At 45.3% G+C, this 15,370-nt stretch overlaps 1 protein-coding gene across 1 annotated transcript in view; it reads right to left on the bottom strand.

The window, feature by feature from the left end:
• dnah5 (dynein, axonemal, heavy chain 5) overlaps positions 1-15,370 on the bottom strand; it is a 274,534-nt gene that overhangs the window by 102,219 nt on the left and 156,945 nt on the right. Inside the window, exons 61-64 of the mRNA XM_056286379.1 lie at positions 12,284-12,551; positions 10,413-10,536; positions 3,250-3,357; positions 768-882 (exon numbers count right to left, since the gene is read on the bottom strand). Of these exons, the coding sequence (XP_056142354.1) occupies positions 768-882; positions 3,250-3,357; positions 10,413-10,536; positions 12,284-12,551 (615 nt within the window). The remainder of the gene's footprint in view (positions 1-767; positions 883-3,249; positions 3,358-10,412; positions 10,537-12,283; positions 12,552-15,370) is intronic.

The following is a 15,370-nucleotide window of genomic DNA, read 5'->3' as shown; positions in this document are numbered from 1 at the left end:
AAAGTCTCTTTACACTGTGTTGAATACAATATCTCTCTTGAGGAAAAAAGTTGAACAGTATTTATGGTAGAGGACAAACAAGTTAAGTGAAGACTAAATAATAATAAGAATGTGATTAGACATTTTTTATCCACTTCAGTGCTAATTCTTTATTTTCCTTTAACTTGTAAAGTGTTGCTGCTATTCAGTTAGCCCAGCAGCTGTGTGAATGACAGGAAGAAATAACGCCAAATACACAAAAACTGTAGGTTCAATGTCAGGCTACAAAAATGAACAGGATGACTAAACGAATAAAATGCAGGGCTATATAGGATGGAAATCTCCAAAATGGCAAGGTACAAATTAATACAAAGGTAAGGCCGGAAAGGGTTGAGATGTAAATAGCGCTTAATCACTGCTGTGGTACATTTGTAGACAGGATTTTTGTTATCTGCCATTGTGCAGCACAAGCAAGGGTATTAAGTATATTAACACAGGCATAATCATGTCAATCATTTGAATTGCATGACAATCATTCAGTAAAAACTCAAGTGGCTCTACATCACTGCCTGTTGGATAACAGCATCTGCTTTGCATCAGCGTGACCGTGACCCAGACCCAGCGGTCAGGAGCACAAGGCCCTTGTGGACACCCTCCGCTTTATTTTCTGTGCCCCAATTTTTGTTTCAATTTTTTTTTCTTTGTCAAAAATATTGCCCCACCCTGCACACACACACACACACACACACATACACTAGAGCATTATCAGTCCTCTGCCTCTGACCCACCATGTCAGCCTTGTCATTAGCGACCTGCAGCTCCTTCTCTTTGACCTCTAACTCCTTGCTGAGGGCCGCTACTGATTCTGAGGCCTCCTTCAGTTTCTGGAGACCGGTGTTCATCCTGAAAAAAATTGACATGACATCAGCGGAAGAGCCAAAAAAAAAAAGTTGTCATGTCTAATGGACATGCAGCTACTCCATGATGAGAAAAGAAAATTAAATCATATGTATCGTGGTATCCGTGTTACAACTACCAATAAAAATCTGCAAGGCATGGTTGAGAGTCGATAAGCAGACACTGGAGGTAACAACCGTCTAAACACAGGGTACAGGGCAATTATACGTTGACAGCCAGGTTATGGACGCTCAGTTGAGATGATATAGAACTAAAGTTAGGAAAACACCTGCCTCACTATCAATGACTATGGATGAGCCTCAGTGCCACCAGCCCATCTTGTCCTGGTTGTCCTTCACACTCAGTAGTATGGGGCAGCTGATAACTATTCATTAAGCTTAGGTCAAACTGTGTATTAACTTCTCTGCAAATTAGAAGCTTTTTTTAAGTTGTGCTTTTTAATGTTCTGCTTGCCCCATTTTGACCTTATCAAGTTAACAAGCAGTTAAAGCCATTCCCATGACTGTTTCTGAAGCCAGGTCAATGCCTTTATCAGTGTAAGATAGGGTCATTAGTCTGCATGAAAATACACCCTCATTGTTGCTGTTGACTGCGTCCAGTAAATACATGCTATAATTTCTAAATGCAGAAATGATTTTTCTCCACACACTTGAAAAATGTGGTTGGCGTGTTCTAGCACTTGAGGGAGACTAACTAAACGGCTAACTAAAACAGCTTCCGCCTATCTGAACTCCCTCATTCAGGTCTACACTCAGTCCCGCTCACTACGCTGTGCCAATGAAAGGTGCCTGGTTCTTCCGCCACAACAGAGTCCTAAGCCACTAGCCAGAATCTTCTCTTCTGTAGTTCCCGGGTGGTGGAATTAGTTACCAAACTCCGTTCAATATGCTGTCCCGCTCCATCTTTAAGAAGAAGCTAAAGATCCAACTCTTTCTCGAACACCTCTAAAGCTGATGGTGTTAAAAAAAAAATCACTTCTATGCACCCTATGCATTGCCTTTGTGCACTGCCTGTTGACAACTATGTCTTATCAGACTTGAACCTAATTTTTTGGCACTTACTTATGCTGTCGCCTCCTGACTAGATCCTTGCTTGTGTTGTATTAACTCTCAGATGTACGTCGCTTTGGATAAAAGCGTCTGCTAAATGACATTGTAAATTGAATTGTAAATAATGTTTTACTATCTACAGATTCGGCATTACGGTGACACAGTGGTTAGTGCAGTCGCCTCACAGCAGGAAGGTCCTGGGTTTGAACCCCAAGGTAGTCCAACCTTGGGGGTCGTCCCGGGGCGTCCTCTGTGTGGAGTTTGCATGTTCTCCCCGTGTCTGCGTGGGTTTCCTCCAGGTGGTCCGGTTTTCTCCCACAGTCCAAAGACATGTAGGTCAGGTGAATCGGCTATACTAAACTGTCCCTAGGTGTGAATGTGTGTGTGGGGGCCCTGTGATGGCCTGGCAGCCTGTCCAGGGTGTCTCCCCGCCTTCCGCCCAATGACTACTGGGATAGGCTCCAGCATCCCCGTGACCCTGAGAGCAGGATAAGCAGTTTGGATAACGGATGCAATGGATGTCTACAGATTCTTTTGCTTTGTTCACACACTTTGCACATGTATTGCTGTCATTTTAATATAATATAACATAGTACAATATAATATAATACACTTTGTTATTTGTACATACATACAATGAAATTCATCCTCTGCATGTAAGCCATCCTATTGTATGGGGGCAGTAGGCAGCTGCAGCACCCGGGGACCAACTCCAGTTCTTCTTTCCATTGCCTTGCTCAGGGGCACAGACAGGAGTATTAACCCTAACATGCATGTCTTTTTGATGGTGGGGGGAAACCAGAGCACCCGGAGGAAACCCACGCAGACATGGGTAGAACATGCAAACCCCACACAGAAAGGACCTGGGATGACCTGGGAGTCAAACCCAGGACCTTCTTGCTGTGATACAACAGTGCGAACAACTGGGTCACTGGGCCACTGTGCCACCAAAACTGCAATTTTCTGTTTTTACCTTGTAATTTTATGGATACCATTTGGATTATTTCATTTGATTTTCATTTCTTTCCATTTTTGTTATTAAAGCTGACCATAGATGGAATTAAGTCAGCCAAATGACAGTGTCGGTAATGTGGGTGCCTTCTTTCTAAACAAGTTGTGTTGCACCAAAAGAGGTTTGCGAAAGGCCTGTGTTTGTGGGGGGTTTGCTTAGAGTACCATGGGCCTGTTGGTGATGTCAACAGTCAATATAGAAAACAAGGAGGTAATGAGGTGGACGGCAGAATAAACATGTTCTAACAGTCTGAATTATGGAACAATATGAACACTTTCATCACCTATTTACCTGTTGGCCAAGGTTTGTACTTCAGACCTCTTCTCCTGATATATGGTCTTATATCCCTGGATGAAGGAGAGGTAGGACTTGGGCGTGACATGGGTAGAGCGACGGTATCTAGATACAGATAGGTTAGATAACTGCGCATTAGATTACATTAATTCCTCCAGAAATCAGAATTAATTAAAGCCCAAGCAGTGAGATATGTACATTCACCTTTACTTTGACCAGAATTTTTTTTCTATCCAGCCTGATAAGTTTGGTCTATTAAGGAAAGCGTATTGCGATTAAGAAATCCTGGTGTAAGGTAACTGCAAACTGAAGGCAAAATACCAAAAAGCAACAATACAGCATGTTTATGGTGGGGAAAGGACTTCAGGAGTCTACATTTAATATCAATATTGTTATGTATTGTGGAAAGAGAGCTGTTCATGTTCACAAATGTTAAGAGGAACCAGTCATTTCTTTTTTCTTTTTGGATTTTTCCTGCTTTTTCTTCTAATTGTATCCAGTCAATCATCCTGCTCTCCGAGCCGTCCCAGTCACTGCTCCACCCCCTCTGCCGATCCGGGGAGGGCTGCAGACTACCACATGCCTCCTCCGGTACATGTGGTGTCGCCAACCACTTCTTTCACCTGACAGTGAGGAGTTTCACCAGGGAGATGTAGTGCATGGGAGGATCACACTATTCCCTCCAGTCCCCCCCACCCCCCATCCCGAACAGGTGCCCTGACTGACCAGAGGAGGCACTAGTGCAGCGACCAGGACACATACCCACATTCGGCTTCCCACCCGCAGACAAGGCCAATGGGGCAACGTCCATGAGCTATTTTTAGCCCTTCCCTAGTGGAAGCGGAAGCTTCGCAGCAAATGGAAGTCAGACATCGGATGCACCAGACTACATTAGAAGTAAGCAGTTTGTGAGACGTGTGTAAAATGCTCTTTATGTGAATTGCACCCTGAAACTATGCTGCACCTTTTCTGGCAATGTCCTTATATCGTCAAATTCTGGAAAGACCTATCGCAATATATTATTGATAATTAGGGCCCTACCAAATTCACGGTACATTTCGCTCAATTTCACGGACCTAGTTTCTCGAAAATCACAGATTTCACGGATTCTATAAGAAAAATGCGACATTTCACGGCAATGATTAAATTACACTTTTTATTCACACAGGGCCTTAATAGCCCAGCCTACTGTACACAGCATAACCGTACTAGTGGTTGAATGTAAGCATTGAGCATCCTGCGACGGTGCTTGGCTTCATGCTCTGTCTCTGCGATGAAAATACTTGTCCATGTTTTGACATGGCCCTCTCCGCGTCCACAGAGTTCGTCGGGATTGACAGACAGCGCCACGCTACTTTAGCAAGATGTGGTAGCCTAGATTCGGAGGATTTCCAAAAAGCTAGCACTGGTAAAGTTGTGTCCACCTCTTGTGCGATGTGTTTGTAGTTCGGCAATTCCAGCCTACAGTTTTTGTCAAATCCAGGAATGTCCGTGCTGAGTGAATTTAAATCCACCGTCAAAATAAGTATTTGTGCAGGGTCAAAAATGCGCACTGCTTTCAGGAATTCGGCCGCTGGTTGTTTAAATCTACTTTGCGTAATGTTCTCGTTTGACTCGTCTCCGTAGCAGTAATACTGCCTGATCTTTTGTATCATGCCAGAAAACAAGTGATGAACACTGGCATTTAAATCTGCACACTCGGAGTGAATTTCATTCGCCTGTGCTTCTGCCCATAAGAGCAAATCCATGACCCTGTTGTACGCCTTGTGAATTAATACATGTCGAGATTCAAACCAAGTGATCAAGTCCATTAGCTTAGTGGCATTTTTGGAAATGAATTTGACCTCCTCATTCAGGTGAGGATCGTGTAAAAGATTTAACAGTTCGGTCAATGCCTGTGTTCGGGGTGTCAGTGCGAGCTCCTGTTCCACAAAATCTGCGTGAAACTCCAGATGAGCTGCGTGATACTGTACAGCCCGAAACCACGAGTTCCATCTCGTAATCACTGGTTCAGGTGGAAGGGCAATTTTCCCCACCGTTTCCCCTGACTTCTCTGCAATGCTTTCCCGATAGCGTAGTTTGCGACTGGGACAATGCTTAAACACTTTTTTGACGTAGCTCACTAACTTATCTACTCTAGGAAACTCAGCTCTCCACAACTCACTCACCAGAGAAATAATGTGGGCATTGCAAGTGATATGCACCGAGATGGCATGAGACCCTGGAGAACAGATTTGTATGACTTCGTCATGTAGGTTGCATTGTCACTAATGAAAGCAGATACTTTGTTAAAGTCTGCACCATATTTTGTGAGGGTTTTAATTATGGCTTGTGAAACAGTGGTATAGTTTACAGCATCCAAGTAAGCACAGTCGGCCAGCACTGCTGTTAGAGTTCCAGTCTCAACATCTTCGGCCTTGTCCGACATGAAATCGAAAATAACATGCAAAACATAATTGTCCTGCTCATCGGTGGACTCATCCGAAATAATTGAAAACGATTCACATGAATTTATGATAGATTTTACCTCTTCAAATTGTGAGTCAAACAGCTTAGGAAGGTAGTCTTGTCGGAGCTTATTTGCACTGGGTAAACCGCCCGCATTTCTCACATTACGTTGAAGGTAGTCCCTCAGTTTCGGGTGATCAAGCTTCTCCAGCGGTATGTTAGCACTAGCAAACGCCTCAACAAGCTCCATGGTCGCCAAATGTCGAGACTCAGTGCTCTCGGTTGTTTTCTTAAACATCGATGAAATTGTTTTTGCTTCTTGTTGGTTCCACCTTGTGGTTCTTTTTCGGCAGCCCTCTTTTTGTTGAGACGAGTTTCACTTTCCAAGTGACGCTGAATCGTTGCTCGTCGACTGTGATCTAAGGAGATATTACAACTCGTACAAAATAATTTCCCGCCATCAGCGTGTAAAATATGTTTTCCAAACTCAATTACTCTGTCGTCTGCAGTCGTGTTTTTTGAGGTTTTAGATTTCGACATCTTCAATACGTTAGGGCCTAAGCTAACATGCTGACGACAGCTAACTCAAACTATGCTAGTAACAAAAATGATCATTGCGACCACCCCGGATGCTCATTTAACGAATCAAAGTCTTAGACACGTGAATGCTTTTATTCGCGCATCCAAAATGTCAATCATGTCAGCACAGTATTTCCTCAAACTAGTTGCGCACTTAAATTCTGCATTTCACTGCATTTCACGGCAAATGGTCAATTACACGGGAAGAGGCTGATTTCACGGTCCGTGACGCGATTTTCACGGCCGTGAATTTGGTAGCGCCCTATTGATAATGTAATGTTGACCCTGGCTTTTCTCTTTATTGGGAAAATGTATTGTTTGGTATTCATGTTAATAATAGTAACAAAAGTAAAGAATTCTATATCATACATGTCTTGATTATTTTAACAAAGTATCACATTCATAAGTCAAAATTCTGCCATTCTAAACCCCTATTTTTAGTTTTTGAAAATGACACCAAACAATACATTAAGACCATAGGCCGCGGAACGCATTTCGAATGGGTAGGGCCAAGAATGACGTGACGTCCCCCCCCCAAGCCACACTCGTAACGCATAACTTTATTTATTATTATTGCCGTTTTTACTTGTCCTGATTATAGCCTACACTTGAGTGACAATCAAATAGTATAATCAGTATGATTAGAAAGCATAAATCATTTGACACGTCAAGTCCAGTTGCATAGGATTAAAAAATGTCAACGCTCACCACCCCGTCTTAAACGTTCCCAAAGAAGTTCCTCCGTCTCTCAGTGTGCTGGATGAAGTCACTGGCAATGGCGAGACCATCCACATTGGCCAAAGCATCCCTGTGTGTGTGGCTGCACATCAAGTCATTGAGTCTTCTTTGAGTCATTGTTGACCTTTGATAAGTCTTCATACGACGGAGGGTTGAGAAAGACCTCTCAGCGCTGGCAGTTGACACGGGAATTGTATAAAACAATTTCAACAGCCTGTGTACATCTGGCAATAGGGTTTTCGCTACTGGAGCAGCATTCATTGCCGATGTTACTGATGCTACCGTTGTGACGGTAATTCCAGACGTTCGGCTCGCATCTGGCAGCATATTCAACTGTGTGTAAACTGTCAAAGTGAAAATCCTTCTCGTAGAATAACACTGTGGAGGACGGGAAACTGCCCAACTCCCCTTTAGCCGCAGATACAATCAGACGTTCCAGGTCAGCTGCCACATGCAGGTCTCTCTGCTCAAAACGCCGGTCCATTTCGCCATCAAGAAGATCAAGAACTTCAAAGTACAGTCTCCTATAATGATTCACTGGGCTCTGGAATGTGTGCGCAGCCTCTCCAGTATCCAATTTTTTGGGGCGTTTCTGTTGCCTGGGCAACACGAGGGCATCGGTTAGGTCCTTTGAATCCTGTACCACTGTCTTGTAGAAATCATTAAACGCATTATCTGACCTCTTCCACTGAATAAAGCTTCGAGTAACTGCCACGGCTTTTTGCGCATCCTCTAACGATATGTTAACAGTTTGCAAAGTCCTAGACAGCTGTTCAATTGGTGAAAAACACATAAATGCAAGGTGCAGGCCAAAGAATGTGCTAAATTTGTCAAGGACTGCCAGAATGCCCCCAGCTTTCCTGCCAGTTTCATCATGTGATTCTTCATTTAGTTGTCTCATTAGAGAGGAAAGAACAGCGTAATTGTCTATGATTGACTTCACTGCACCCGTTCGCACTGTCCATCGCGTCAGACAGAGAGTGCGTTTTCATTTTTTAAGACTTGGAATGCGTGGTTTTGCTTCGGAGATTGCTTCACTAGATGTGTCACTTCTTGCACTAAATCCAACGCATCCCTAATGGCCTTGCATTGTTTCCCAGTGTCCTGCAAACATAAATTCAAACAATGCGCAAAGCAATGCACATATATGGCTGCAGGATTGCTCCGTTTAAATGTTGCGGCAACTCCATTCAAATGGCCAGACATAATTGCGGCGCCATCGTATGCCTGTCCCCGGCACATACTCGGCAAAATGTTACAGTGGATCAGGATGTCATTTAGTGCAGTGACAATGGTCGAGGCATCGGCTTTGGGTAAATCAAATAATCCAATAAAATCCTCGTGAACGACATAGCTGTCATCAACCCAGCGAAACAGAGACACGAGCTGTTCTTTGGTTGAAATGTCTCTGATCTCGTCCGCTAGTAATGCATAAAATTCATCATGAATAGGCGACATTACCTGGTCTAACACGCAACGTGAAATTAAATAAATCAGCTCATTTATTATGTCATGGCTCATGTAATGTTTTTCAGCGAGCCATTGGTCAATTTCTGGACAGCCCTGGGCTTGCAATTGCAATAGCTTGTAAATGTTACTATTCTGGGGATCATGACCATCTAAAGCGATGCCCTGACCCATGAGATACATAATAGATGCTATCTCTTTGACTAGCATCTCTCGTCTGAGTGTTTGCTTAACTTTCAGTTGCGTGTCTAATTGGGCTGCAACGCTAGGTTGCTGGGAAATGTGTAACTGGTAGTAAACCATGGCCTCTCTGTGGTATTTACTACTTTCATGTTTTGGAAAAGAATGTGCAGCATTTTTCCAATTTGGAAATCCAAGCACTGAAAATGCATTCTCGTTGGTTTTGCTTAAACCCGAACCGAGTCCTTTCATTGTCCAAAAGCGACATTGTGTGCAGAAAAGTTTTGCTCTTGTTTGACACAACATTAGCCATCTGTGGTCCTTGAACCACTGGGGTTAAACAGACCAGTTTCTTTGAGAGGACCCTTCTCCCTGTACCCTTTTTGTACCTGCGAGAACAGCGGGGTCGTCTGGTTGACTGGACTTTGAGAGATCCCTGCAGCACTCACTGGAACAGTGGACTTCTGCGAGGTTCGTAACGTTAGAGGTAGCGGAAGAGGGTCGAACACTAGTTGGAGCACTGACAGTTCTGGGACTAATTAGCAATGCTACTGCTGGTTCCTTAAGCTCAGAGGGCTCATTGTCAGCTGGGGTGAGGCTCATAACATTGAGGGTAGCGGAAGGGGGGCTTGTTGGAGCAGCGACAGTTAGAAAATCTACTTCTGGTTCCTCAGAGGGCTCATTGTGGGCTGGAGTGATGGTGATTGTCTCAGCTACTTTGGTTAACATTGACCCGAAGAAATCAGTTATTTTTCGACGCTTCATCATTCATTTTAACGTTACTATTGCTTAAAGTTTAGCGAACACACAAGCAGTTAGTCTACTTACATAGAGCGCTGGTATTTTGTTCTGTGACATTCACGTCCGTGTGACGCTAAGCTCACGTGACACAAATAACCAATCAATCATTAGGAAACAGAGTTTGTTGCTTGTGATAGGCTATGTACTGTACGTAGGCTTACAGCTAGGGGAAATTAGCCCGGGAAGCGCGCAAAAGTGCAACACATTAAGAATGGAATGTAACGTATTTACGATTTGAATTTTTATACATGTTTATGTTTGATGCACGCCAAAGTAGGTATGGCCACGGCCCTACTGGCCATACCGGTTCCGCGGCCTATGATTAAGATCATCACTAACTCGAAAAATAAGAAAGATGTGAGGACCGTCTATTTATGCAATCTTTTTAATGTCTTTACTTGAAGATTCCCCCTGGCTCCAATTAAATTGTTTGTTTTTTTTCTTTCTGTTTTATTGGTGGTTGTATTAACAACTCTGTTGTTTGTATTTGTTGTTCTTGTTTGAAAGATATATTTGAATGCTGAATATTGCATCTTCTATACAATTTGCTTAATAAAAAAATTTTTAACTTCAAAAAAAAAAGTAAGTAGTTTGTTGTAATTTTCTTCGTTTTTTGCGTAATTTTTTTTACCGTTTTCACCTATACACAGCATATATGTGAGTTGGTGTTGTAAACACAGCCATGCTGTACTGTCTAACGTGCTCTGCATGTCTGACTTCCTGTGACGCGTCCATAGCGACAGCGATGCTGTGACATCACTCGGACGCTGCCCCAAAGCCGGAGGTAACACGAGGATTCGAACCAGTGATCCCCGTGTTGGTAGGCAACGGAATAGGCCGCTATGCTACCTGGACAGCCCGGAACCAGTCATTTCTACACAGCCTGTGAAACCTAGCAGGTTTTTTTAGCTGTCGTGGGAAATGCTCTGCCCTGTTTGGTGACATACCTCTGAAAATAGTCAACACACTTCTCTGCCACGCCATCCTGGAAGGAGCCCATGCACTGGACGACCTCAAACTTAACCTGCGAGGAACATTCAATGTCGTAGGAGGACAGAAAGTGTTCTGAAACTAAAGAATAGAAAGAGGAGGGGAAAGCATGAGGAAAAAAAGAGTGGCAGATGTGAGAGGTGAGAATTCAAGGGGATAAATGGGGACAGAAAACAGGCAATTTAAAGCATAACGAAGCCAAGCTTACATGCCGTTAGTGCAGCCAATCCCTTACACACGATAAGATTTAATAATGCGTTCATTTGGTTTTTTCCAGGTATAAAACTAAACTAAACTAAGAGATAATAACTGAAACCTGAATGTTTTCCAGACATGGGTGACTGTCATGAAGCATGATTTAACTCATTAAAACTACTGCACTGGCATCAACAACACACTTCTCACTCTATAACCAAAATGTGATATGGATCATCAGAAACAAACAAAAAAAATACACATTTTCATAATTACACATTTCATAATTACTTTCTCCCTAATTAATTTGCCTAGAATAGATTAATAGGAATAGACTGACTTTTACAGTCAAAAAAGCCAAACGTGTCTGACTAGTAATGAAACTGGGACCTATCATATACATATTTTTACATCTATATCTATCTGTAATATATATATATATATATATACACACACACACACACACACATTTAAATACACATATATACACATACATATATACATACATACACATACATACATACACACACACACACACACACACACACACACACACATATATATATATATATATATATATATATATATTAGCTTTTTAGGCTCGATGTGTGTTGCAATTTTTCCAATATCCTGATAAACAATATACTGCAATTCTATATCACAGTTCTTTTAAAGGCTCCATTTCCGCTTATCCATAGTAAAATTTGAAAACTGCAATAATCTAAACAGATATATAACATGCATTTATCCTAATCCCTTCGTGCAGGGGTGGCTAACCATGTGCCATGGAGAGCCATGTGTATGCAGGTTTTCATCGCAGCCGGACTCCACACCAGGTGATTTCCCTGATTAGCAACCCTTCAACCAAAGAGGAAGAATGTATCAGTGAAATAACCTGGGGCCTCATGTATCAATCGTTACTATGGGCAAATTTGTGCGTACACACCCATGGGATTTTTTAGCCCTGAAGTTTGTCTCAGAGACACTGTAGAACCTGGGTAACCCTTGAATTTAGACACCGATTGGCTAACACTGATATCTTTGCAGGCCTGGGTGATTGCTTGTTGCAAGAGGTAGACAACAGCTGTTAGGAGGAAGGAATTACAAATAACCATCCTGCTTTGCTGATGTCTGTCAGACAATCTTGAGGGCTAAAAAATTCCATGGGTGTGTACACACAAATTTGCCCATAATAACGACTGATACATGATGTCCCTGGAGTGGAGCCGGGTTGGAATGTAAACCTGCATACACATGGCTCTCCATGGCACATGGTTAGCCACCGCTGCCAGAGTGTTACAAAATCTTATGCGTCACTAAATAAAGATTCATCAATTCTTGTTTAAACATTCAGAGATGGCGAAAATATTGTATCAAACGTCTTCACTCGTGTTAATTGCGAGTTCAACATTGCAATTCAGGGGGAAATTTTGCAATATTAAAACTGTCAGTATCACAATTTTGTACTAAATCGCTTACTGGATCATATGGTAAAAAATAAGTTGCAACAGTGATACTGAAATACAAATTTAAAGTATATGCAGGATATTTGCATCATGATGTGCCTTGTGAAAGCAACCACCTTAGAATCTGCATGTAAACATAACACAGCTGTCCTCTACTACATGTGTACCTGCAACAAGAGCGTCTTTGGGCCAGCGGCTGAACCAATCCATGGTGCAACCTGATATCAATGCTGGAAACTTCAGTGCCCGGTTTCGAAACTTCTCCCCCACTGGTGAGAAGCACAGGATAACATGGAGGTTCTGTCGGACCCGGGACATGAAGTACTCATGTAGGTTCTCATTGGTCGGTGGTCGCTTTGGAAACTCTCTCTTCATTGCAGGTACGAGATCGCTGAGGATCTCGTCAATCTCGTCACGAGCAAACAGGTTGGACACCTGATGTGCGCACGCGCGCGCACACGCACACACACACACACACACACACACACACACACACACACACACACACACACACACACACACACAGGTAGACTCGGGCTAAGTTTAGGTCAACACAAATTCGGAATAATCAGTGACATGAATGATTACAGATCGAGGTTCAGTTTTAATTGTTCCTACTGTGGTGGACACGTATTGGGGATAGAATTCACCCCAGGAACTAAGGGTTAAGTCAGGGATGCCCTGGCAGGTTAACGCAGGGTTAAGTTATGGTTGTTCAGCCAGTTTTCTGGTTATTCTTGCCGCCTCCGCTCAGTCGAGCTGTGGTTTTGTGTCTCTCTGATTTACCGTTGATTAAAGAAAGTTGCCTACACGGCTAAAGTGTGAACCTACGGGCTTCTCCGTTCCTTCGGCTCTACACTAGTGACCCCGACGTCGGTTTTCAGATAAGTTTTCTGAAACCACACACATTATGGCTACGAACGCCGTTGCAATTAAACTGCCAGAGTTTTGGGAGTCTTCCGCGGCTACATGGTTCGCGCAGGTTGAGGCACAGTTCGCGCTCAGAGACATAACAGCAGACGAGACCAGGTACTACTACGTAGTGGCAGCACTGGGGGGCGCTACGGCTTCCAGGATAAGCGGTTTCATAACCAACCCACCGGCCGATGGTAAATACGCCGCACTTAAAAATCTCCTCCTTGAAACTTTTGAACTGTCAACAACGGAGAGAGCACGTCGCCTCTTCGCAATTCAGGGCTTGGGAGATGGCAAACCATCGGAGCTAATGAGCAGGATGTTAAATCTACTGGGACAAGAAAAGCCATGTTTCCTGTTCATGGAGCTGTTTCTGCGCAACATGCGTCCAGACTGCGCTCGCTAACTCCACCATCACTGATCCCCGTGAGCTGGCAAAGGAGGCTGACCAATTCTTCGTCGCTACACAACGTTCCTCCCATGCCGGGGTGCTGGCTCCTACCTTCACTGGCCCCCCGCCGACATCGCGGGCGTGGCCCAACGGTGGCGCCACAGCGTCAGACCGCTACAAGCCCTCTGGACTCTGTATGTACCACGCTCGATTTGGTGCGAAAGCTAAACGGTGCTGTTCCCCCTGTAACTACAGGCCGACGGGAAACGAGAGGGCCAACACTCAGTAGTGGCCATGAGTGTTGGCGATACGAGCAGGCTGCTCTTCATCCTCGACACCATCTCCGGTCGGCCATTTCTCTGTGACACGGGCGCACAGAGAAGCGTGCTCCCTGCTACTGACGTCGACATCATGGGCGGGGAGCGGGGCCCCCAGTTGGCGACGGCTGACGGCAGCCCTATCCACACCTACGGCGTGCGGTCTGTAGAACTGTGTTTTGGTGGACAACGTTTCACGTGGGAGTTCGTCATGGCCAATGTAACGCTTCCCCTCCTCGGAGCTGATTTTTTGTGCGCTTACGGTTTGCTAGTGGACATTCAGAACAGCCGTCTGGTCGACGCCTTAACCTTCTCCTCCTTCGCATGTACGCGGGGGGAAGCGGCCTATGCAGGTCTAGCCAACTCTCTCTCAGAGGCAGACAAGTTCAACCGCCTCTTCGCTGAGTTCCCTGACCTCACTCAGCCTACCTTCTCTGCACCCACCGCTAAGCATTGGGTGGAGCATCACATTGCTACGAAGGGGCCCCCGGTCTACGCCAGAGCCAAGCGTCTCGACCCCGCCAAACTCGCCATTGCCAAGTCTGAGTTCGAGCACCTGGAACGCATGGGGATCATCCGCCGCTCTGACAGCCCGTGGGCGTCCCCACTCCACATCGTCGCTAAGCCTGATGGAGGTTGGCGCCCATGCGGGGACTACCGCCGACTAAATGACGCCACCACGCCCGACCGCTATCCTGTCCCGCATATCCAGGACTTTTCTGCAAACCTGTCTGGCAAACACGTCTTCTCAAAAGTGGACCTGGTCCGTGGTTATCATCAAGTTCCCGTGCACCCCTCGGACATCCCCAAGACAGCGGTGACTACCCCATTCGACCTATTTGAATTCCTACGAATGCCATTTGGACTCAAAAACGCGGCCCAGTCCTTTCAGCGGCTGATGGATTCAGTGCTCTGTGGCCTTCCTTTCATTTTCGTCTATTTGGACGACATACTCATCGCCAGTGCCTCCGAGGAAGAACACCTGTCCCATCTTCACGCCCTCTTCACACGCCTCAGCCAGCATGGGCTGATCGTCAACCCGGCGAAGTGCCGGTTCGGGCTGACGGCCATTGATTTCCTCGGGCACCGCATCACTGGGGACGGGGCGGTCCCCCTGCCCTCAAAGGTGGAAGCGGCGGCGGCCTTTCCGCGCCCCCAAACAGCTCGTGCGCTCAGGGAGTTCATCGGGATGGTGACATTCTACCACCGCTTCATTCCCCGAGCCGCCTTTATCGTCCGGCCACTGTACGAGGCGCTGAAAGGCAAGTCCCCCAACCAGGCGGTCAACTGGACAGCAGAGCGGGACCGTGCGTTCACCGAGACTAAAGCTGCGCTCTCCCAGGCTACCCTGCTAGCGCATCCTTCACCTACAGCGCCTATTTCCATAACCACGGATGCATCGGACTATGCTGTTGGTGCGGTTCACGAGCAGTGGGTGGGGGGGGGGCTTGGCAGCCTTTGGCCTTTTTCAGTCGCCAGCTTACACCCCGAGAGCGCATGTATAGTACTTTTGACAGGGAACTCCTCGGTCTCTGGCTCGCCGTCCGGCATTTCCGGTTCCTGCTAGAGGGCCGCGAGTTTACTGCGTACGTGGACCACAAGCCCCTCACGTTTGCCATGTCCAAGACGGC

This window comes from Lampris incognitus, chromosome 9 (assembly GCF_029633865.1).
Source record: "Lampris incognitus isolate fLamInc1 chromosome 9, fLamInc1.hap2, whole genome shotgun sequence".
Lineage (NCBI taxonomy): Eukaryota > Metazoa > Chordata > Actinopteri > Lampriformes > Lampridae > Lampris > Lampris incognitus.
Note: the sequence above shows the minus strand (reverse complement) of the source record. Positions and strands in the feature narration are given on the sequence as shown.